This window comes from Epinephelus moara, chromosome 21, assembly GCF_006386435.1.
Source record: "Epinephelus moara isolate mb chromosome 21, YSFRI_EMoa_1.0, whole genome shotgun sequence".
Lineage (NCBI taxonomy): Eukaryota > Metazoa > Chordata > Actinopteri > Perciformes > Serranidae > Epinephelus > Epinephelus moara.
The window spans coordinates 36,427,671-36,453,526 of record NC_065526.1 but is presented as its reverse complement, the minus strand read 5'-3'; the positions used below and the strand labels follow the sequence as shown (position 1 = coordinate 36,453,526).

Here is a 25,856-nt window from a genome sequence, read left to right as displayed (position 1 = left end):
TAAGCATTAACAATAAGAGAGAGCAATAAAGATCAGATGAACCAGTCTATCAATACTGCAGAAAATGAGTACTGAAAACATTTGGAATATTCAGTATCGATATGCACTGATAAACTGATGTTTTTGACAAGACTATTGTGAATTAGAAAATCTCTGCAACTTCTATGGGAATAAATAGTTTGGATTTATCTGCAGAATTAGTCTCAATGACCTCTGAGCCTCAGAGCTTGTTTTGTTTGGTCTATGGGTAATGAAAAATGACTGGATGTATTTGGCTGTGTGTTAAATTGGCACAATGTCTACACACACAGCCAGATAGAACATGGTCTCTTTTACTATGATGATAATTTAAAGTGACAGAGTGCTTTGTTTGCCAATCTGATGTCACGCTATCATCAGCAGCAACCATACACACATACATTCACATACAGACTCATCTGGTTGACAACTGCAAACCTTGCTTTCCCACACTTCTCCTGAGGCCCATACAATGTGTGCGCCTGTGTGTGTGGTCAATAGGCAGGCTCACCATGTGCTAAGGTGCAAGTTTCCAAAACATAACACACGCAGCTCAACAGGAAGGAGGGCAGCTCTGCTTATCCTCACAGATTACCCTAGTTCTCTCCTTTCCCCCTTCTCCACCTCGCTCTCTCTGACACACATACACACACTCACATTCTCACACTCCCTCTCTGTGGTCTTAGCCTCTTGTTGGCTTGTTACTAAGTCAAGGGCATTTTCTCTTCTCTCTCACACACCTCGGTCTTGATCCAGACCCATGACTTGCGGCTATCACCTCAGGCAGACTGTTACACCATGACCACTGACCACAAATCTGTGGGACTGACCATGTGTATGAGGTGTCTATGTCATCTTTCTTTGTTTACTTTATCATCTCTATCTAATGTTTTTCTAAATCCCCCATTCCCTGTATTTTTTCTTTTCCCATCTTTACTCATTTTCTTTTCCTCCCTTTGTCCATTTATTTACATTTTAATATTACCCATAACATCTCACTTTCTCACCACTTCTCTTTTGCCTAATCTCTTTTATGCATTCCTTTCCCTCTGTCTCAGCCCCTCTCTCTTTCCCTAACCCCCACCCACGAGGAGACAAACACTTTATATCTTGACACCAAACTGTCAGTAGGATTATATGAGTCATAACTGGATTATACTCGTGTTTGTGTCCCACAGAAACCTCAGATCTCTAGGTTTTTCCTCATTTTTGTGTTAGTGGCAGCTCAAACTGCTTATATACAAAACTGCCTCATGAAGGTGGTGCATAGAATAGATAGAAGGAAGCTGTGTTTTTAAATGTCAGGCCTACAAAGGGCATTACAGGGTCCCAAAAATGGAAATGGAAATATGTTTGTTGCAGGACAGTGATGTCATGCTCTGTGACGCTCAAATGACGCAAACTAAAAGCTAAACCAGCAGCTTTACTATGTCTTAACATTTGTCTGAGAAATGATTGCAACTATACAGGGATTTAACAGTTCTGTTCCTTATTAGGTGGCAAAAATACTAAAAATGTACACATATTTTAAACTCATGTTTATGCAAAGATGAATGAAATAGTCAGAAAACATAAAAAGCTCAATATTAGCCACTGTTGACTGTTAGTTTGAGTACTATAAGGCCTGAATGTCAGAATGCATTTAAGACTGCAAGTTCTAAATCTGGGTTTCGGATGTTGGTGCTAAGCTAATGCTTGTTTCAATTTAGCTGAGAAAAAAAAAATAGATCTTTTTTTCCCTTTTGGCTATGGTTCATTTATTATTTTCTTTTGAGTGTCTCAGTCCAAGAAACGCTCATAGTTCTTAGAATGCCGTTTTAAGGGAGTTTTTTAGCTAATTTTTCAGGGTAGGTACTCTTCCAGCACAACATGAACCTTGAGTGACCAAAGTGTACAGTGACTGGTCGAAAACATGAGCCAATGCAGCACCGACAAAAGATATTTTTAAAAACCTTTTAGCTGTGTGGACAACAAACATGAGAAAACACAAACAACAGCTCATAACGAAAAAAAAACAAGGGAAAATGGACCAACAGTAAAGTCCAGGCTTTACTTAGCATAGTCTATATGTGACAAGGGGATATATAATGTGATTTTGACTCATCGAAATCTTTCATAGCTGACTTGGGTCACTTCCCTAATGGCAGTGTGAAGGCAAACAGAAAAAAGCCCTTGAAGTAGAGCTGGGTATCTTATTAATAGATATCGTGTTAGATTTTGGGTATTGCAATATCATAAGTGTTGTCTTTTCCTGGGTTTAAAGGCTGCATTATAGTTAAGTGATATACTTTTCTAAACTTGCCAGATTGTTCTATTATTTGAATTTACCCACTTAATCGTATCCACAATACTGATGATTATTTATCAAAAATCTCATTGTGTAAATATTTTCTGAAGGCACTAAATAGTCAACCCTACAATATTGGTGCAATATTGACATCAAGGTATTATGTAAAAAAAAAAATCAAGATACTTGTTTTTTGTATATCACCCAGCCCTATCTTAAAGGTATATTGGTTTGGGAGAGCTCCCAAGTAAGCAGTTCCTCTCAGGGAGTTCTCAGAACTGTTTGGTCCAAAATGCCTAATGTCAAAAAGCTTCTTTTTTTTTTAACTTGACCTAGGCATGTATGTTTTTAATTGCATTATTTTAAGCAGCTAAGTGCTGTGATTTAAGCACGCTTTTCCTGTATATTTTCCACTGAACAGTATTTTGTCAAAATTTAAAATCATGGAAGGATTGACTGACTTTGCTTTTTTTTTTTTTGCATTTACAAGGTCACAATATATGATTTCCCTATGAAGATCGGTATGTAATAAATGATACTTAGGCCTATGCAGAGATCCAGACCAAAAACCGCCTGGCATTAAAACAGCACAGGGGCCTACGTCATTGGGAGCGTGTTGTTGAGATAATAGTAAGACCAGGGCTAAGATTTTCACTGTACAATAAGCATCTCAGAAAAATCACGGTTCTATGGTATCACATCATACAGTTTTACACAATTCTTATAATTATCACTTACACTGACCCTTTAAGACATAATATGCAGGACTTTATGAAACACAATGTATCAACTCACACAGAGGTAACTGCTCTCAATCATCACTTATGACCCACTCTCAGTGTGTGGTAGTGTATTTTTCATGGATTTTCTCATTTTCTGTGTTCGGGACGTTTATGGACGTGTACCCCCACAGCCCTTGTGTGAGGTAGGGGCTTTATAAAAGGTGCCAGACCAAAAGCAGCAGGCATCCAAGAGACACAGGACCAAAAAACACCAGTAAATACAGCAAGGCAAAATGCTGAACGAGAGTGAATCTGAGGTTGGCTTTCACATTCACTTTTGCTGGCATGCATGCTAACAAGCAGTAGCCAACAATCCTGCATAGTATACCTTTAAAGGAATCAAAACATAAGGTTTTTTGGGGTTAAAAATGCTTTATTAAAATTGAAACCTAACAACCTTTTTTTAATATAAGTATGTGTAAAAGTCTGACAGGCAGTTGAGGAGGAAAGGAGATGCACACCCACAGGTGAGATTCTTCATCCCATTTTCTTTCCCAATACCACAGATAAACAAATGTACATGGTATGATAATCAATTTTCGAACAGTGCACTGTGAAACTGGTACACCACTGCAACCCTTGGTGAGACAATGAAATAAAAAGTCCAGTTGGAGTAACAGATTAACTTCAGATGTCAAAAGACTGTGGTTGTCCTGTTGGCGAGTCACTGCCATTGGAGAGTGCTATTGTCATTAGAGGGGGTACTTGGTCTGCAACTGTGTTTGGGTGATTGGAGTTTGTCAAGTGACATCCATATAAATGCCAGGACCAAAGGTCACCAAGCAGAACACTGCAATGTAACACGATCAACAATATTATTCACGTCACCCCAGGGTTGGAAATGAACATCCACCAAGTGCAAAATGCAGGTAGATTTTCTATTTAAGGCTTCTGTCACAGTCGTAAATGTTTGTACAAAAAAGTCACATGATAAAAACTATGCTGAGAGTCTCTAACACATTTTGGTGTTATTTACAGTTGCACTCCTTCAGTCCTCTTCGGCCTGTCTGTGTCAGAGACAAGTTTAACACTCACAAAGTGACAGGGACTTGATTAAGCATTTAGGTGTTGTTCATAAATCTGACACTGATTTGTACAGCCACGTGTGGACGCTGACCATGGTGCATTCAAGTTCACATTATTAAATCAGTAATCTATACTCCAGTGGCCACAAAGGTTTTTCAAAATGGGGGCATTTCTATTTTTTTTCTCTCTATACAGCATTTTTAATAGTTAGTTTCTAAAATCATACCAATATTACATTCATTTAAACATACGCAGATTTAAAAGATTATATTTAGAAATCAAGTTGTTATCAGCAAACCCCGTAGTACTCTAGTTCAAGAGGTCCCCAAGTACCTCTGTGATCATTTAAAAGCTGTTTTACCACAGCACTTATAAACAATTGAATTCTCAAGTCATACCGAAAAAGCATAGGCCTACATTTTGGCCAGTAACAATATGCATATTTGAAATAAACTAAAGTATCATTTACTGCCAGTCTGCTGCTCATTACTTTTATTTTGGCTGGTAGAAAATATGCTTGGCCAGTGAATTTTTTCATCTACCAGTCCCCCTGGTCGGTGAGTCAAAAACACTGCTTCACCCACCAGTGGTTTTTATGTTTTGGCTGATCAGGGAACATATTCACTGGGATGCAGTGAATGCAGGTCATCACTAACTGCAGCAGACAGTAACAGAGTGAGAAAGGGGAAATGGTACCTGGATGTCTTATTGAAGGCCCTGATGCAACAAGCCGGTGGTCGGCCATCAGTCAAAGTTGGGCAGTTGATGAGCATCTGTTAGCCCTCGCTGGCGCTAGTTGGCATTTTTCCCACCAATTCTGCATGTTGAAACCGCGTTGGCACAGCAGAGCCAGTTGGTAAATCTAATCACTATGATTGGCACTTCAGCTCAGGGAATGGTGTCGTTAATATCCTAACTGGCTAACTAGCATCAAGACTTTGAGTTTCCCTTTTTGAATGATGATTACAGATGACCGCCTTCTGCTGGTATGGAGTGGTATGTGCTCTCAGGCAGGCACATAGCATTCGTGCTTGTGGGCCATCAGTTTGGTGTGTTCTATGCAACTTTTTGGCCAAGACAAGGCGACGAGAGGCAATGCAGCAGGATGGTCTCATCACCGCTAGTTCTCCCACGTCGGTTTGGTGTGTCTAGGCTGGGCTCACAGGACAGGAGACAGCTGTGGGAACTCAAAAGAGACCCATGTGATCTATGCATGTATGTGATCCTCTTATACCAGTCAGGTGGTAGCCACTGCCACCAGCATTCAACTCTGATCTTTCACATCCCTCCCTCTGACCTTTTTACCCTTTTCCTCCCTTCCTCCTCTCTTTCTCAATATGTTAGTGTTAAGTGTTTTTCTGCTCCATATGTTTCCCTTTGGTCCTGGAAAGAGGTTTAATTAGAGCTTGTATGGAGATTATGACAATAAAGCTTTGAGAAATTCTCTGCTCATCTTTCTTTTAAATCCTTCGCTTCTGTCTCCACAGCCACTCGTTTTCATTGTGTGGACATTTTCTTGAATATAATTATATGCAAGTCACATCACTCTGTCTCCACTGACCTGTGTGTGTCTCTACATCTTTATTTCCCTACGTTTCTCCCCCCTCCTCCTCTCTCTGACCCTCTTCCTTTTCCACTCACCCTTCTCTAGTATCTCGTTCTCTTTGCTTTCCATACTAATCAGATAATGAGACCAGCAGAGTCAGCAGCTGTCCATGACCATATTCTGCTGAAGGCAGTATTACCAAGGAACAACAACTGGACTAAAACACACAGATAAAGGTTCCATCCACACTCGTGTGTTTTCCTTTTAAAACATATAACTTTTAGTATGTTTACACCAAGTATCCACTCTACTGTGGCATTTTGGGACCCCTACAGAGACTTTTCAAAATGATGATGCAGACAACCACGTTCACTTCCTGATTGGGTCTCATCAGTCACAATGTGCCGCATGTGGTTACTTGATAATTTGGGAAATTTTCAGTTGTGTTAGTATGGACAGAAATTATTTCTGAAATTGTGCTAAAACGCTTGTGTACATATATTGTTTTTGTTCTAAAACACCATTTAAAAATGAAGGATCTGAAGGATCCTCCAAATATGGCCAAGAAATGTGGCAGGATTTGCAGAATACAACTAGCTGGTGCTTTGTAGCCCTGTGTATCGAACAACCTCCTGCATGTTGGTCAACTGTTTCATGTTGCACTCGTCAAGTATGTGGGCAAACATCACATGACCGTGTCATATTTACCAGGTGTCAGTATTCAGATGCTCATCAGTCACTTGTGAAAATACTGTATCATATTAACTGGGCAAAACAAAACGCCACTGCCTGGTGTAAATAGTGGAAGCTAGGCATGAACTCCACTGTTTGTTCTTGTTCGCAGCCTCAACAGGTTTTTCACAGATTTCAATCACAAGGTTTCACAGATAAATGAAAGTTATACTGATGCTTTTTTCCACTCACTTTCGCTCACTGTTTGTATGTGCTCATCAGGCATTAAAGCCAAATGTCAAAGTTTATACTTTAAACCATTCATGGAAGTGGTTTGGGTGAGAAATCATTTCAAATGTTTGATGCTCTTGCTAATGCAATATTCTAGCAAGTGTACAAGAACTTTTCTTTAATACGTACACTTCCATCTAGCTGTTAAATATGTTTTACATTTTGTGAATTTAAGAACCTGAGTGGACCAAAAATTCTAAAAGAAGTTCTTACACTTGACTGAGATAGAAACACTGGTGTATCAATAAAAGCAAAAGTGCACAAAATAGAATGGAAACAGCAAATACATTATGATGACGTGTATGACGTGTGTGACAAAAGCACTATTCGGACGGGATTAGTTTTACATGGGCACGTGGGGTAATGTCACTTTACCACAGGACGCCGGTAATATTAATGGCCAATTCGCACGGGATCAGAAATATCAGTAAAACTACCACAAGTGGGAGGGGTAAATCCATTCACGCGCCGCCGTCCCCTCCTGTCGTCATGTGCGTATGACGTTGCTTCCTGTGCGTACCACACTCGAACACACTTGAATCGTGTTTGTCGTAGGCCCACAGTACCTGAGGTTTCACACGGACTTGTCCGACTGTTAAGTGCAAAACTGAGTGCTTCTTCAAGAGCCCCCATGCTTGAAAATCTGCAGAAAACCACTTGTAAACAGGATATGACAAAATATCTACACACATATTTACTGCTGGTCTATTATCTATTATCTTTACTGACATCATGCGGTAATGATTTCTGATATGGCACATTCGGACGGGACTAAAATCTCTTGTAATTATTACTTTACCCCACGTACCTATATAAAACTAATCCCATCCGAATAGGGCTTTAGTCGTCCTCTGAAGCTTCCGCTCCACTGCAGAGACCAACAATGGCAGCAGAGTTCACATATGTGTGGATCAGTGAGAAGCCTGTAACCTTCCACACTTTTAATTTGGTCAGCTCTTTGCACTCTCTTCCTGTGCGATGGTTTAATGACACCCAACTGGAAAATCAGCACCATCAACTATTTACCCTGAGGCCCCAAGCTCCTTCAAGTTTCAGCAGTGGATGGAAATGCGCTTTAGTTTGCATTTTCTCTGCAGATTAGCTAGAAATTCAGTTACAATTTGCCCTAACTTTCGGATTGAAACTGAGCTACATCAGAAACAATCTGACCATAGAACAAGTAAACTTTACTACAATTCCAAACATACATTTAACACCAGCTTTCAGTGCTTGACAGTTTTAGTAAGTGCAGTGGATGCAGTTTGGTCTGCAACAAAGTTTCAAAACCTAGCCCTGTTTACTAAAGATCTTTATCATTCTGTCAGCCCTCCAAAGACAACTTCTTAGTGTTAAACTTTAGAAGTACTGACTTTACAAGTTGAAGAGGGGTGCCTGAATGCAACATTAGTTTTGTTGTTCATGAGGCTAGAACTCTGGGTTTCAGTTAATTACTGATCTTGTAACCAGCTTAGTCTACAGATGTCACTTAAAAATATAGTATGGATATGTTACATAGTTGATAAAATACTGTATGTTAGTATAGCTACTTTTGATAAGAGATCGACCAGTAGGGGATATTTAAAGTCCTGAAAGTCTGCCTGAGATTCTCAGGTACACAATGACATTACCTTGACTTTGTGTATGCAAAACAGTGATCAGAGACGGTCGGTATTTCTGCAACATATTTCAGTTACTTTTGGGTGTTTTATAATTAGTAAAAAAAAAATCAAATGTAATTTCAAACAAGATATTTAAGAATAGAGTAATTTTGTGTTTTCTAAATACTTAAAATATTTTCTCAATGACTCATAAAACATAAAAAATAAGACTAGGTCAAAACCTAGTATATGACTGGACTGTGTATGAAACACTAGAAAGCTTTTATTTTTGAAACAAGGGCTCTTCATTTGAAGCAGGAAGTGACTACATCCACTCAGTCACAGACTCACAGACATTTGTTCTAGGGCTAATAGTGCTACAACGCTCTATCAGCTGTTGCAGTCCAGGCAAAAACTTCCGTAAATACATGTTAAAATGAAGAGTGATTCACTTACACACAGTAACACAGGAGTGGGGACCCGCTTTCTCTGGAGCTGTACCCACTGATTATTTAACATAACCCTTCACTAAAACAGTAGTTTAATTAGGTCTGTCCATGTTGTTTCAGAGACCTTCTTTAAATGTCTGCTGACTCATGACTGCAAGTCAAAATAGAGAATTGTTGATTCGCCCTTATTTTTCTGTCAGCTGCTCTATTCATCACTTCAACAGAAACCAGCTACCATCAGCAAACTAACTTCCCATGAACCAAGGCTGCTGCGGCATGGAGTTTCCACTAATGCTGCTGTGCGCAGACCTCCATAGCAGCATTATGTTGACTAACAAGAAAAGTAGTTGTTTATCTATAAAAGAAAAAATATCACCTCAGGCCAATGACATATACAAATTACATCACAAACAAGGTGCTGCTGCCTGCTACATAGAGTAGAGTGATTAACCTTCTGCTCCTACACCTAACTGTGCATGTTTTACAAGTCCTGTGACTGAAATAACCCAGAGAGACTAATTAATTTTAAAATAAAACAAAAACCCATATGCAACATGGTGTTTTATTTTTGGTTATCATAACAATATGTTAACCTACAGTAGTTACATTCTGAGATGTGGGGACATGGCGACATTGCTACAACAAAGTCTAATGGCAGCTAAGACACAGGAGTAGTCTGACAAATTTTAAACAAACTAACAGTTTATCCAAATTATCCAACTTTTCTGGATGTAAAACCGAACCAACTCATATTTGGTAACAATCCCTCATTTTACAAGAAAACTGCACAACCATAAAATGTATTGGAGGTCAAAGTTAAAGTGGGGAGGACAGTTTGGGTAATGATTTTACCATTGACCTTTGTTTCTTAACAAGATTGGGGGGTAAACTTAAAACCTGCCTGATCATCTGTTTGTGTTTCTTGTCTGTCAGACTTCTTTTGAGAAATATTGCCACACTCTGAGACACACGGAGCAATTTATTAAGTGAGTAGGGTTGGGTTGGTATGAGAAAAAAAAAAAAACGGTCCGGTTTTTGTAAAAAAAAAACGCATCAAGTCGGTAAAACCGGATTTTCGCCACTTGGGGGCGCAATTGACTCATTTAAAATAAAAAAAACGACCTTAGGACAACAGAGTGAGAGTAACAAGTTGTTTCTTTTATTCCTTACAGATAAATTTTGCAGCTTACTCAATCAGTGCAAACAAGGGTTGCCTCCTTCGTCTGGCTCAAAGCCAAAGTGTTGCCATAGTGGCGCATTCTTTGATTTCGTCGAGACTAAATTGTCCGCCATTATCGACTCCCCGTCACTATTAAACAAACTCCAGGCTACAGTAGAGGCGCATGCGCACTCGCACCTCCTAGCTCAGTCCCCGCCCCACCCCCCTCTCTCTCCTGCTTGCTGTGCGCTTGGTGAAGAGGCAGACACAGGTGCTCACAGACTCGGGCGTACTATAAGCGGAGCGGACTCCGTGTAAAAATGTCCGTGAAAAATCCCCGCGATGTGAAAAATACATGCCAAACAGTCTTTTGTGTGACACTGGTGCGCGGAGCGGAGTCTGCGCGGTCGTGCTTTGCGCGCACAGGGCTTGCGGACGTCCACTTTTACCGGGCGGACCTCCGCGGCGTCTGCTCCGCGTACGTTCTGCCCGAGTATGTGGTCCGGTCGGTCTCAAAAAATAAAACCCAGTCCAAGACGGAGTACCGGACCGAACTGGTATTACCGAGAACCGACCCAACCCTATATGTGAGTAATGCACACTTGCCACCTTTTTTAAGCGTGTAAAAAGCCATAATCAATAGAAACAATGACCAAACCTCCAATACCATAGTTGTGAGAAAGCAAAATTATACTCTAAGATTTAGCGCAAAAGCATGTTATAACAAGCAACCTTTTTCAGCTTGAAGCAATGAAATTACAATGACCTCTTTACATTGCATTCCATGGTGTTGGTTGGGTTTTGGCACCAAAACTATTTGGTTATGTTTAGAAAACGACTGTGGTGGCCATTAAAATAAAAACATTTGTTAAGTACGGGCTGGCACAGTACAGTTCAGTTCAGTTCAGTATGCATTTTTTCCATTTCCACTGTGAAAAGTTGTGAATGGTACCAATAAAATTGCTCCTTACAGTCCCCATCATTGGTCACCCTTCTGCTGGGGAACGTACACAGATCTGGTACTAAAAGGTGGCGCTCTGAATACTGCAGTCTGTTGATTGGTCAACAGCAGACGGTCACTCTGCTCAGAGCTGAGTTGTGGTTGGTTTTGAGGGTTACGTAACCACTGTTCATACCGTGGCAAGTGTTACACATATTAGTAAACTCTAACTATAAAATGAAAGGATGCTTTGATGCCTCACAGCAGCTGTAGACTGAGGAAAAATAATTAAAAAATAATTGAATTTACTGGGTGGACTGCCGGCAATTCCTACGGTGGAACGTTTACTTGTAATGTTACACAATGCATGAGTTGATGACGTGAATCCATCAACGCAACCTAAATATTAATGACAACTTTGACCATTCCATTAGTTTTTATTGTCTCTCTTGGATGACATATACTTTAAGTAATGAGTGGATCTTCAAGCATTTAAAAAGATATATTAATTTCGACCAGATTATGTAAATTGCATATATTCTAATCCGCATTTGGAGAAAAAAAATGCCACAAAGCATCGTTCCTGTGGGCTCTGGCAACACTAAACCCCTAAGCTTGCCTGAGAAGGACTACATGCACAAACCCGCTATTTTTTTTAAATATCCCCTGTAAAGAGACTCTTGCTCTAGCCAGCTCTGTTTTGTTCTGAAAATGTCAGTGTCCAAGCCCAATCCTGTGGATGATAAATGAGGTGCAGATTTCCATCTGTGTCACCGGTGATGAGGAAATACAGTGTGTGCTGGACAGAGCAGTGTGTGACAACAACCCCGCCCACATTTAGGTGTACTATTTGCAGTGGAAATGCTAAACGGACCTAAGGTCTAGGGACCATGTCTATAGGGTTACTTTGGGTGTTTTTGGTTAAAATAATTACTTTTGTTACAGGACCTAAGTACATTGTGAACTGACATAAGTATATCACATAGCATGATGTCACTACGTAAAGGCTGTAAGTATGTAAAACTCTCTCTCTCTCTCTCTCATTGTTTATACTACGTATGGAGTCGTAACATTAACCACTGCCCATTGCATGATGTAAAAACAGAGAATTTGTGTGTCCACCACAACAAAGGATCCTTACTAGCTGGCCATTAGCATTGTTTCCATGGGTGCCAGTTTGTAATTTTAACACATTATGTGCCACTACTACATAATGTGGTGTTAAAAGGTCATTGTCACTTCACACATTTCTGTGAGACAAGGCTGACTTGAAGAACATACTGATTACTTTCTAGTTATGACAAAATTTTCCTGTTATAACAAGATATCCTGTGTCAGATAACACAGTGTTGCAGTACTATTGTTACCACAGCAGCAATGCCACTGAAACTGGTGCTATACACTGGCTCCTTAGGGCTCCCTAAATCCATTCCTCTTCTCTAGAGTGGAAACAATTATTAGATTAATCAATTAGTTTAATGAAAGAAGAGTAACTTGCAACTATTTTCATAATCAATTCATCATTTTAGTCAAGAGAAAATGACAAAAATTTCCTGGTTCCATTTCCTTAAGTGTGAGGATTTGCTGCTTGTCCTTGTCATTCAAGATATTAAAAGAAATATCTATGGATTTTGAACTTTTGGTTGGACAAAACAAGCAATGAGAAGATGTCACTTGGGCACTGGGAAATAATAATGATTTTTTTTCCCCCTTTTTGCTTCTATTTTTCTAGGGTTAATAGAGACAATAATAGGAAGATTAACTGATGTTGAAAATAACCATTGCTCCTACTGCTCCTGCCCCTTCCCCTTTCTCAAACCTCTCTATAAGTTCTGCTTTCTGCTAAAACTCCCCAAACACACAAACATCTTTGATTTTTACTTAAATATCCCTGAGGTCAACTGAGTGCAAAAGACATGTAGTCATCAAGCAGATTTTTTTAGCCAGTTAATCAGTCAACTGAGTCATACTTATGACCATCAGGTATTTATTCTTGTAGTCCCTGTCAAGTAGTCACGCTAGCAGTCTGTCAGATAAAATAAAGCTGTTCCTATCATAGATTTTTATTGGGAATGAAGCCAGTCAGTCATTTAGTAAACAATGTCTGAGTCGGTTATATTGTTCAAACTGAATCATGATATCTCACATATTTTCTGCATTTAAACTGAAAGGAAAAGAAGGATTCCACACTATTAAAATGTCAATAATCTGAACTACAGACATGAGCTGTAATGAGACATGGCAGGCTCAAAACACCCCAGGCCAGCATGAAAACAAAGCAGTTGACAGTCTTTGGTTCACATCACATCATATCACATCAGCTGAGGGTACACCTCTGTTTATCTAACTGTCCTGCTAAGTGTCTGACCTAAACACAGCTGCTATGAGAAAACATGACATGCACGTAACAGCCCTGGTCAGCATGGTTCTGCGAACCTCATAGGCCTGGGTCCCACATCTTCACAGGACTAAAACTAACTGGGCCAAGGGCCAGCCTTACAGCTGGGTAGAACAACAAGCTCCATCTGGTTTGCTTCCAAACACTGCAAGACCAGGAAGACACCAGAGTCCATGTAAAGCTGCTTTGGAAATAAGCAACAGAAAAGTGCACAAGAGGCATTACACTAACCCCTCACGGTGCAACAAAGATAAATTAGGCTGGGTATCACCTGCAAAACATAGATAACTGTCCCTATTTATGGGAACGCCCACAAAACGTCATATCCTATTGCCACAAGGGGAAAAACAAAGCATATGCTACCATGCTAAAGAGTTACTGTGTGGCTTTCTGCACACAAAATAAATTTAAAAATCCTGAGTTAAAGGGTATTTTTCAAAGCAAACCCTATTTTCACATGCTTTTGTGTCTAAGTGACTAATGGGAGTAACATTTTTTTAAATGGTCCACACTGAAGGAAAGCAGCAGCCAGGCTGCAATGTAAACCCTCACAGTGTGTTCACACCCTCAGTTTATGCCCACTTAAAGTGCTTGATTTTGCCACTGACAACTATTCAATTATTTCAATTATTTAAATGGATTGTATTGGGTTTGGGAATGGCAATGTCGGGCTGTTTTTGGTTAAAAACAAAAAAAGTAACGCTTTATCCAAAGAGTTTTAGGTTGTTTAGCCACCCACTACTAAAAAAAATTGTGCGCCTCCAAGGACATGTACATCTTGAGGTTTCAAGACCCTGCATGATAGCATTATAGCACATCATCCAAACAGGCTAATGGTGTTGAGTAACATTATGTTAACAACTGTATCACAGCCTCTACTGAAGTGTGGTGTGTGGCAAGCAAGAAGACAGAGATGGTGTATCTGCACTCGGGCCCAGCGGGTGAGTTGGATATCAGGTTAGCAGTAAACCATGTATGTAACAGTGAATGTTCAGTGAGAGCTAAAGTTTTTCAGAACTACCAAACTAGGGAAGCTATTTTAGCGGTGTGTAGAAAAATTGTTTTGCATGTTTTGAGCAATCTGATCAGTTCTTCTGATCAGCCTTTATAGAGACCACTAATCAAACTAGAACGAATGTAGGCCGACAGTGATTAGACACCGACTGTATGTATTGATCCACATTGTATTTGTCCAGGCCAGGTCAGGTTATCGGAGTTCAACTACTGCTGAAATAATTAGTCATGTATTCAATTAGTCGCCCGACAGCAAAAAAACAGTCAACAATTGTGTTCAATTTATCAGAACTGCAGCTACCAAGGACTCATGAAAGAACCCCACATACGAGTCAAACCATTCCCTCTTTATTTTTGTCACAGCATAGTGTTGCTCTGATGATGTGTCACTGGGATTTGTATTAAAGGTTAATACAACCACTGACAATGCTTAATGTTTCCTAATGTTTTTTGTTGGATTCCAACAGCAGGACTTGCAGCTCCACGAGAGTTCTTTTTTAACCTTTGGTAACATTTTTGTGAATGAAACTTGCCCACACACAGAGTGGAACAGGCAGCCTTACATAACAATTTTAGCGTTGATTACATTAATGATCACATCTCATGAATGTGCACCTCTTCATCAACAGGTGAAATCCATCAGGTTAAAATCAGCAATTTAAGACAAGTGTATCCACTTACATGTAGCACTCATGTCGGCAAACCTCACTTGTATTCTAGGAACAACTATACAACTATGAACTTATGGTTAGGCTAATTCCAAATACTTTAAAACAAGTACCGCACAAACAAGGCTACAGTAGAATCTGTCTCTACATTTCACATCATCGTGAGCATTGCTTTTCTTCCCCTCTTCACTGTCTTGAAACATTCCACAATGTAAGGTCTACATTTTATTCTAACAATAACCAAAGGCCATTTTAATAGACAAAAAATTGGGAGGAGAATATCCAACAGCAAAACCTACAGGCTGGTCTGTATTTCAGAGGCTTTGTAATTCACCAGAGGCTATTTGGTTTGGTAATTACAGATGCTGATATGGTTGTTGTTTGGATCTCTGGAGCTGAGCTAAGCTGGGGTGAATTTTAAAAAGGTGGTAGGTTGATATAACACCGAACAGTACTGCTGAAGCTACTCAACAGACTGCATTTCTAACTGCACACAAAGACCTTTGGCTCAAAGATGAATGTGACTGTGCTGCAAAGGGAACACAGAACTAAAACAATGTGTCAGGAGTGCAGAGGAGATGACTGATTGCCTCTGACTTTGAGCCAGTAAGCTTAACTCTGCTTTATACTGACTGGAAAAACAGCATGAATAAACCAATGAGTAAACTATCTAAATATATAAGTGACAATTAACGGGTATTTCCAAGTCACTTAACTGAAATTCTAAATCTTCTTAGTGCCATACCATGGCAGGTTTTGGTATGGTGGTGAACTCAGTGGTACTGACTGAAATAATGTGCTGCAGTCACACTGAGCTGTAGCAATATGTGACTATGCAGAGCACTGGCGATGACTTATGAGAATACTGCAACCACCAAACAATGCAGATTCTTCTGCTACAGGTACAGAGGGGGGACACCCTGGAGGCAGAAACATAATAGCTGTGTTCCAACTGTATGTCCTCACTGCACAGAAACAATGGAGTATACTTCACATCTTGATGCAACATTATAGGTTATTTATTATACACATGTTGACAGGGACTGTGACAACAGATGATGCTATACTTATGTTATTGTGATATGCATTCTTCCCACCTTATTAGTGGGAAGTTTTTCTTTGTCAACAAGATTTATGCTGGATAGTCGAAAAAATACATTAACTTTATGGTTCAACTGGGGTTGAGTCCTAATAGAGGGGCAAGTATTGAATTGGTTCAGCTCAAATGATACTGTAACACAATGAAAATGTCCTCATGTTTTTCAAACTCTCAGAAGTTTCTTAAATGTTCTCTTTTATAGGTTTGCTGAAATTTTCAATCAAGCTATGTTCTGTGACCATGTCAGATTTGAGGTTATTTTACTGTCAAGATTTTTTTGTCGTTGTCATTGTTTTAAAATGAAAGGGAAAATCACCTCAAAATACATTGTAATAACAACAACACGACAACAACAGATAATGTTCGATTCCATTCAGTCATATGAGGCCATGGTGACCGAAGGAAAAATACACCAAATGGTGCAGTAAAAAAAAATTGGTGCATGTAATTTTAAAAGTTACACATGTACACGGATAAAACGTATTTCAAGCTCTAAAATCACAGTTAAACTGTGTGGTTTTGCTGTTCAACAAGACCAACAGAGAGGCAAGTGTTCTCTGGTGTAACGATCTTGCAGATCAACGTCTCGAATCATATGCATAGCACACAAACAATTCCTAAATTTGGACATCATGTGTTTAGAGCATACCTTGCGCAAAATACGTTGTGAAGTTAAAAGGTTACACTTGTTATTTTAATTTGCTATATTCATTCATATAGTCATTTAATACAGACATTATGCTGCCACTAAAATCTGTAGTGTTTCAGCCTTCAGTTTTAGTCTGGTTTTTTTTTTTTTTTTTTACACAAGTAACAAATGTTTAAGGCTGATAACAAATGTTGAGGGTTGAATTTAGATTCAGTAGGAACATTTGATACTTGATTCAGATTGGATAAAATGCTATGAAGCCTCAACTTTAGGTTCAACTTGCATGCTGACAGTTAACACTCATGCAAAACTTGTGTCATTTGAGTGACAGTTCAATAACATAGGAATTTGCCCTCTGTACCAACTGACTGTAGGACAGTGTGCACCTTTTACATTACCCAAATTACTGCGAAAGCTGATTCTAGTAATGAAATCTGTCCAGCACACAGATCCGCTTGGTTGCAGCTTTAAATGCCACTTATAAGCTAGATATAACTAACTAACTAACTAGCCATTGTCCCACGGCCAGCACCATGTTCCTGCTGTATGAAAACACACTGTACTGTAAGCCCAGTATACATCCTTGACAAGACATGCTTAGAACACCAATGTAAATATGCTGGCACAACTGTAAAGGCTTTCTTGGAACTGTTTCATAATATGTTTACTGTCAGCTCTGTATACAAATTAAGGCCCAACTGAGAGATAAGAGTTGAATAGCAAGTTTTAATAGCATTAATGGGTCAAAGGGTGCAGACTGATCTATCAGCACCTCTCCGTCTCCAAGTGACCCCGTCCACCCGCATGATACAACACCAGCAGCAGCAGCAGGACTGCTGAGCTGGGTCAGCATTTGGGGACAGACAGGGTGGTTAACAGGCGCAAAGATTAACTAGCTCAAAAAATGATGACTCAGCTGAATACCTTTTGTCCCCCAAACACATTCCAAGCAGCTTAGAGGACAGAGACACGGCTCTGCTGCTCGATGTACATGATACAGCATGATGTGACCGAGGTGCTAACCTGCAGAGCAACAAACAGCAAACATAGCTTATTTAGTTTGCTAGCTAGCTGACACTAGAGGGCTGCTGTTGCTTGATTTGCGGGTGTAACATTTGAAGCAGTTCCTCTCTTCCTGTTTTGTAAAGACAAGGGAGTGAGATATAAGGAAACCATCTCTAACTATATTGTTCCAAACAGAAAAAACCGGTATGAAACTGGGCAGACATCCATACAGTCAGTGACTGCCCGGTTAGCCAGTCAGCTAGCTAGTTGCTAGCAAAGTGCAGGTTGAACATGAAGCTAACTTACCTCATACTGGATGTACTGTTTTCTCCACTCCGGGGTGATGTGAGCCGAGAGATGCTCTGTAAATTTCATCTTGACGGTTTGCTGGTTTCCCTCCCCTGCCTTTCCTGTAACATGGACCGGTGGGTCAGCTGAGCAACGGGAGGTTTTACCGTGCTGCTTCACAAACGTTTACACACAAACTGTCATTCGAAGATTTCGATCTGGCTGCTCGGTCAAAGACACAGAGATGCCCTTTTTGTCTTCACGTTATCCTAACGTTAGCTAGCTACCGGCGCGCATTTCTGCCGTTTCAGACACACTCGACGAAATGCCGATGGAGTCACATCTTAGCTAAAGGAAATGCGGTAAATGTGATTTTATATGTAGCCCCAATGTCACAAAATCGCGATTGGGTTCAGCTAAAGAGAGCTGGCGTTAGCTGGGTCTTGCTATCTCCCCCCTCCTCTCTCCCTGTTGTTCAGCCTCTACCTCTCTCCACCTCCTGTCTCCCGCTGCCTTCAGGTGCAGTTGGAAATATCACAACAAGCCAGGCTTCAGCGCACATGAAAATGTTGTTGATGGGTGGAACAAGGTGTGGCTTAACCCTTTTTCAGGAAACGTCATCCAACCAGGACTGGTCGTTTTTAACTTTAATAGTGGGGCAATGCACTGGCTGTCATAGAAAGGGGAGGGATAAACAGCAATACAGTCCTAGTTTATGTTCAGCACAGGAGCTACAGTCAACAGATAGTGTTTTCCTTATTCACCACGCGTTGCTGGATTTTGTTTGTGCTTTGACTTGGATAAGTTTGTTCTTTATGTTGTTGAACCCATCTCTAGTCCTAAGAGCCCGGCAGCTGCTTTACAGTATAAGTCTTCCACGACCTCTAAATTCCACTTAGACTCATATTCTGTTTGAGAAAACGTGCATTTTTACAATAATAATAAGCTATTAATTTATCCATGTTCCAGTCAGATAGCCTTAGCATTTATACAATTCAGTCCTGTATATCTGATAATCTTTTAAATTGTATCTCTTTAAAACTATTTCCTTTCACCTCTCTTTATAGCTTGCATCTCCGTGACCAAACCTTGTCCTTTCTATATATTCCGATAACACACGAATGTCACACGTGTGACGTCGCCCGCCACCTTTGGGAGAAGATGACGTAGATGTAGATTGTCTTTTAGAGAGGGGGGGAATTCAGACGGAAAGTTACCATCACATAGCGATTCTCTTGAGTGCGGTTGTGCCTGAACGGTCACAAGATCCAAAAATAAACGTCAGTGGAAAAAAATGTAGCATTATGATGTAGGGCCTACAGCTACAGTCAGTACAGTAACACTGTGATATTTTAACAGGTGAATCCTATCCTATAATCGTAAGTGACTGTGATACTATCAGTCGCACATTGTCAAAGCCTCAGCCTGCAGGAAATTGATAGAAATATGAAAAAATGATAAATAAACCATGGGGAAGCAGATACTGCAAATCAACCAGTTTTATAAACTGGGGGGGTTTCCCTCACAATATATTGAAAAACAGTGTTGGTAGGTTTTTTTTCATAGGTTACAAATTAGCCAAGTTAGCCTGTTAAACATGTAATAAGATTACTTTTCTAGCAATTGTTTTAAACTGGGCAATAAAGTTGAAAAGTAACAAACTTAAATGCATTGCTCTCAGATTTGTTCCAACAGCTTTGTTGATCTGTGTTGTCTGAATAGCTCAGCAGAAGGCCTTCCTGCATGACAAAAAGATGCAAAGCAACAGAATGAATGTTCTACATATAAGTTTTTTTTAACCAGAAAGAACAAGTTCATATGTAACCCCTTTGTAATCACCAACATTTTGATCACTTATTGTAATGTAATTCAAGATGTTTTTTTCTCAGTAACTGTTACTTATTACAATTACATTTATTTTGTAATTTAATTGCATAACTGTTACGTGTAACTTATTCCCTACCAGTGTTGATAAAAAACATAATACAAAAAAATTGGTTGGTAATACAAAAATGGTTCAACAGGTAAGCACGCACCACTATCCTAATTGATAATAATAAAAATAATAAGAACAAGAACAAGAAAAAGAAAAGGGAGGAGATATACTTTATTTATCCCGATGGGAAATTCAGTGTTTTCACTCTGATGTCATACACACACAGGCCAAAATACACACACATGTACAAACAGGACCTATACATGCATTAAACAGAGAGATGTCAGTATGCGGGGGCTGCCTTGGATGGGCACCCCAGGCAGTTGGGGGTTCAGTGCCATCCCTATGAACTGAGCTTTAACCACCTGGTATTAGCAATCATTAACAAACATATAATAGTAACTAAACCTAATACACCTCCAGACACCACAGAATGTCGACTCCATAGTTACGGACTTGCTTTGACTTGCTGTCTATAATTGAAAGATGATAAGTCACGGCACATACAAAAATCTTACCTTAACTTGGTTTGTCCCATGATATCACCCTATTACTCACCAGCATTGTACCTATTTTACAAACCCACATCAAAATGTGCTGACCTTTCTAGATCTAAACATCAAATGTTGTGTTTACAAATGGAAGAGTATGCTTCTGTCTTTGGCAGAGGGCCTTAATAAGTTTTATCAAAACACCCTCAATAAAGGGATTCTGGCTACACACGGTATATCTGATCTATATCCCATTCTATAATCAACAAATCCATATCATATTCTCTTGAGTTCTTAATCAAGTCACTACAATAAAATCATTCTCATGCTTTAATTATATGGTCAGAAGTAGTCAGATTTAAAGATACTGAGTGTGCAATATATTGGAGGTAGTCACTAGGTTGGGACCATGTCCCATCCATCTCTTTCACTGTCTGTGTCTTTGTCTTTGTCTTTGTAAAATCTCACTGACATTCTCATCAGTGTCAGTGTTTATCTGTCACACTGTAATGCCAATACTTTTCTCTTGAGATGTCTTTAGTCTCACAACAAACAGACATAAATAAATAACAAGGAGTACCAACAGATCTGTATTGTCTTTGCACAGTATAAGAAGTGTAAGGCAACTTACAGTAAACTTGTTTATGAAACATCTTAACTTTTTGGGGGGCTCAGCAAAAACATTTAATGATGTCACCTTCTGAACATGCCTCTTCTGTAGCCTTAATGATCCTGATGTTGATGCTGTTGCAGTTCATTTTGACCATTTGAGTCTTATCATGAAATATTAGTTGCAAATTAAGAATTGTCTAAAGTGGGGCTGTTGATAAGCAGGTTAACATTACCCTCTAGTGTTCAAAGAAGACATTGCAGCCCAACTGGTTTTGAGGATGTACTAAGTGCTTTCTTGTTTTTTTTCCTTTACACATGTAGCATATTTAAATTAAAAAAAAATTAAATACACTTAAGACAACAACTTTTAATGTTTCAACATATTTAATTCCATACCAGAATCTGAAGAGAAAATATCAATCATCTATTAACATGGTCTACACTGTCAATGTCACTGTGTGAGCCTGTTGTTGTTGTGCCACCTACAGGTCAACTAATAAGTACCCTCATATCAATGCATATATACAGTTTGTCCCCTCATATTGAACATATTACATTCGGATAAACCTGTTCTCTTGATTATAGAGTTTGACCTGTAAACAAATGAGAGGTGAAGGACTACACATCAGTAGGTTTTTCCTGTTTCACTGCACCATGAGGTTCAACGGTCTGGATTTTTGTTTTGCAGCAGCTGTATTAACTGAACGAAACCTGATCAACCTGTATTATTTCCTGACTTTTTTTTGTGCACTGACAATTTATTTTATTTTAAGGTCCCCTTTTATACATGATTTTATTTTCAAATACATGGTGCCAAAAGATCAGTTAGACATCATTAATAATGATACTTTGGGCACATTTTGAACATTAAACATCTTCTGAGCAAAACACAAACACAAACACACACACACACACACACACGCGCACACACACACACACACACACACACACACACACACATACTGTAAAACAATATAATTCATCCATGGTGCTGGAGTTGCTGTCCAGATGTTTTCATGCCTCATCAAGACAATTTAGTGTAACATTCCCGTTCAGTTTGTTTCAGAGCTGACCATGTTGCAGCTGCTCTGCAGTATTCTCTGGCTTCTCCTCAACCTGTCCAGGTGACGCTCTTCTGGCTCAGACTGGAGGCTTCTGCTGCTACCTGCTCTGCTGCTGCGGCATGCCTGAGGGCGACCACTGTTACCTGGCAACCGCAACCATGTGCCATTTATTTTGGAGTGATACCTCTGGAAGAAAATGAGAATTTCCTATTCCTGATGCTGTGGGTTAATAATCATTGACTACCTATGCTTAAAGGTCCAGTGGGTAGCTTTTATTACAATTTGAATTTGTCCCATTTACTTCAACTATCACTAAATCCTGACAGTAGTACATAAGACAGATAATCTGTGAAAAAATCAGGCTCCTAATGGCATCTGCAAGAATTCACTGCTCCTGAACGAGCGTAGAAGTTTGTAATGCATTATCAATCACTGCTTATGCACGTACTGCCCTGCCAAGAACAGCATACACAGCAAAGACAAATAAGCAGAGGAAGACAAACAACAAAAAGAAAGAGTTACACTAAGATAAAACAAGAGTAAACATCGGATTGGCTTTTATGAGGTAAAGAGAGGGGATTCAAAACCAACGCCAGCTCAGGCTCTGTTTGACTTTTTATTTTAAGCTTGCTTTCATCGTCACTCTTACACCATGTTCACACTGGATGCAGAAGCAACCCAATATGTCAGTTTTTGTGTAGCCACCCATCAGCAGTTCCCTGGCCATTCACACACTCATCACACATTCCCATACACTGTGCACTTGCGTTCTGTTTTAAGGCTCTGACACACCAAGCCAATGGTCAGCTGTCAGTCAAAGTTGAGCTGTTGGTGAGCATCTGTCACCCTAGTTTTTCAGTGTGTCCCACACAATTAGCCCTAATCAGCCCTTGTCGGCTTTTTTTCAGCCAAGTCACCATGTTGAATCATCGTTGTTCAGCTCAGCTCAGCTCAGCACATGAGAAGAGAAATGGAAGTGAGGAAAGTAAACAAAGAGCTAAAGTCAAGAGGGAGTGAGACCAAAACAAACTTGTTACATAAGGTAAGATTATTTTTCTTTAGCCATTGAGCTCTTCAGCAGAAATATTTCCTCCTGGTTTGTGTCATTGTTTACCTGCTCACTGGCTCATGCTGTATTCTTTCAACATTGAATTGTGTTGTTAATGTGCTAACTGGCTAACTAGCGTCAATACAGTCTTACAGTTTCCCCTTTTGAATGACAACTTCAGACTACCGCTATCTGCAGTTTCTTGTATCTGGGCATAGAGCTCACTGTCTCTGTCTGCTTGTGTGTCTCTTTGTGTGTCTGTGTGTGTGTGCTAATCTCTCTCACTCTCTGTTTAGACACCAATCATGGGATGGGATCTTTAAATCAATCAATCGTAATGACCAGCGTGTGCAGGAGCAGTGACCGACAGCATTAGAGGCTCCTCCTGGCTCTGACTGGTTGTTTTCGTTCAGGTGTGGTGGATATTCGCAAATGCCATTAGGAGCAGTAAATGGAGCCAGAGGAACCTGATTTTCTTTATCTTTTTATGTGTCTCATGTACTTCTGTCAGGATATGGTGACTGTTTTAGCAAATATGACAAAGAGTTATTTTCATAAAAGTTACTTACTGTAGCTTTAATGGTGTCTACAAAGGCCACACAATAAATTAAGGTGTCATTATAGGTGTCATAATGAAATAGATTTAGAGTTTGCTTCTATAAACACACTTTCTATGAACAACTGACGTGTTCTCTGAGCACAAAACTGCAATCACATTTCACACTTATACTGTGCAGTACAATATACTGAGCAGGCTGCAGTTACCTCACCGTTTTGTTATATAATATGTAATTCTGCCTGATTCTGATGGATTAATATGACAGACAGGGAACTTAAAATACATTTACGCACGTAACTGGATCAATAGAGAGAGAAACAATATTGGATTACATAATCTGTGTGTGTTTGCATGAGTCTGTTTGTAAATGTGTGTGTGACAGGAGGTGTGTGGGTGCGTATGCATTATACAGTATATGTGCATAAAAGACAAATGGAAACTGGGCTTTGTAACACAACTTGAACATCTATGAAATACTAAGCACGGCTGACACAACTCGCTGCCTGCGGAAACATCCTGAGACCCAGCAGGACTAAATGTAGAGCAATCATTACTGAGGATTAACAGCCAGTCAGGGTCAGATTAGGCTGGCTCGCCTTTTAACAAGGCTGTTTAGATGTAAACAAGCTGCTGTCTACAGTTTGAAGCAGACAATAAATACAAAGTCATTCCCAGCAAACCCTAAAATACTTTCAAACTGTTGTAGTTGTTAGAGGCAGCCATGTTAGGAGTAACACTCTGCTGCATATGACTGCACCTACTTATCATTGTTTGTCTCCACCTCAAGTATTTTAAACTCAATGAACCACCTTACATTGCAAAAACTTGTTTCCCTTGTGTAAACAAACAGCCAATTAAAACCTTAACTGTAGGTCATGTGATATTGCACTGTTCAAACCATATGCTGCCCTCAGACAGCATTTCAGTCACAGCCCAAAGTGTTTCCATAATGCAACTAAGTGGCAATTAAGACCCAACTAATGTTCACATTAGGCAGTCAGACACCACAACTGTGATTATTTATTCATCAGAGACTCACTGGATCACTCAACATGATGTCATTCCTTATCTTATCTTTTCTTTTCTTTGCTGCTTGTTAAATGCACTGTACGGGATTCAGTCATGCTTCTCTTTAGAAAATATACGGAGCAAAAGTTTAGCGCTTTTGTCTTTGTTCCCATTTTTCACAGGCTTAAATTGAAGATCTCAGATTTTTTTAATGCACTCAACAGATTCATTTCTCATAAATTTTGTTTGCAAATTTGCTTAAATTTGTATCAGTGATCTTTTCCAAGACAGTCCATCCACCTGTTAGGTGTGCCTTGGGATAATCACAATAAAAGGCCACTCTAAAATGTGCACTTTGATCACACAGCACAATGACACAGATGTCTGCATTCTGACTGCAGGAATGTCCACCAGAGCTGTTGCCTGTGAATTGAATGTTCATTTAACTACCATAAGGCGTCACCGATGTTGTTTTTGTTAATTTGGCAGTACATCCAACCGGCCTCACAACCACAGACCACATGTAACCACACCAGCTCAGGACCTCCACATTCACTGAATTCACTTGCGAGATCATCTGAGACCAGCCACCTGAACAACTGATGCAACCGTTGGTTTGTAATAAGAATTTCCGCATAAACTGTCAGTAACAGTCTCAGGGAAGCTTATCTGCATGCTCATCATTGTTACTAGGGTATTAACCTGACAGCAGTTAGCCCTCTTAACTGACGTGTGTTTGTGAGGCTGGTTGGATGTACTGCCAAATTCATGGAAACAACATACTGTGGGAGACATCTTATGGTAGTGAAACATTAAGTTCACAGGCAACAGCTCTGGTGGACATTCCTGCAGTCAGCATGCAAATGGCATGCTCCTTAAAACTTGAGACACCTGTGTCATTGTGTTGTGTGATCAAACTGCACATTTTAGAGTTGCCTTTTATTGTGACCATCCCAAAGCACACCTGTGTAGTTATGATGCTGTTTAATCAGCATCTTAATATGCCATACCTGTCAGGTGGATGGATTATCTTGGAAAAGGAGAAGTGCACACTAACATGAATTTTAACAAATTTGTGACTGAAATTTAAAAGAAATATATCTCTTGAGTGCATGAAAAAGTCTGAGATAATTAACTTTTGCGAAGAGCAAAAGTGTTGTATTTTTAAAAAAAAATCATTATTAAATTACCGTTGTCCTATTTACTAGTATGTCAGTCTTTAGTTATGATGATTTTTTGTACATGCATG

The 25,856-nt window shown here is 39.6% G+C and overlaps 1 protein-coding gene across 1 annotated transcript in view; it reads right to left on the bottom strand.

The window, feature by feature from the left end:
- LOC126408818 (xenotropic and polytropic retrovirus receptor 1 homolog) overlaps positions 1–18,399 on the bottom strand; it is a 65,499-nt gene extending 47,100 nt beyond the window's left edge. The window contains exon 1 of the mRNA XM_050074520.1: positions 17,908–18,399. Coding sequence (XP_049930477.1) covers positions 17,908–17,976 — 69 coding nt within the window. The 5' untranslated portion in view covers positions 17,977–18,399. The remainder of the gene's footprint in view (positions 1–17,907) is intronic.
- Positions 18,400–25,856: the final 7,457 nt, after the last annotated feature.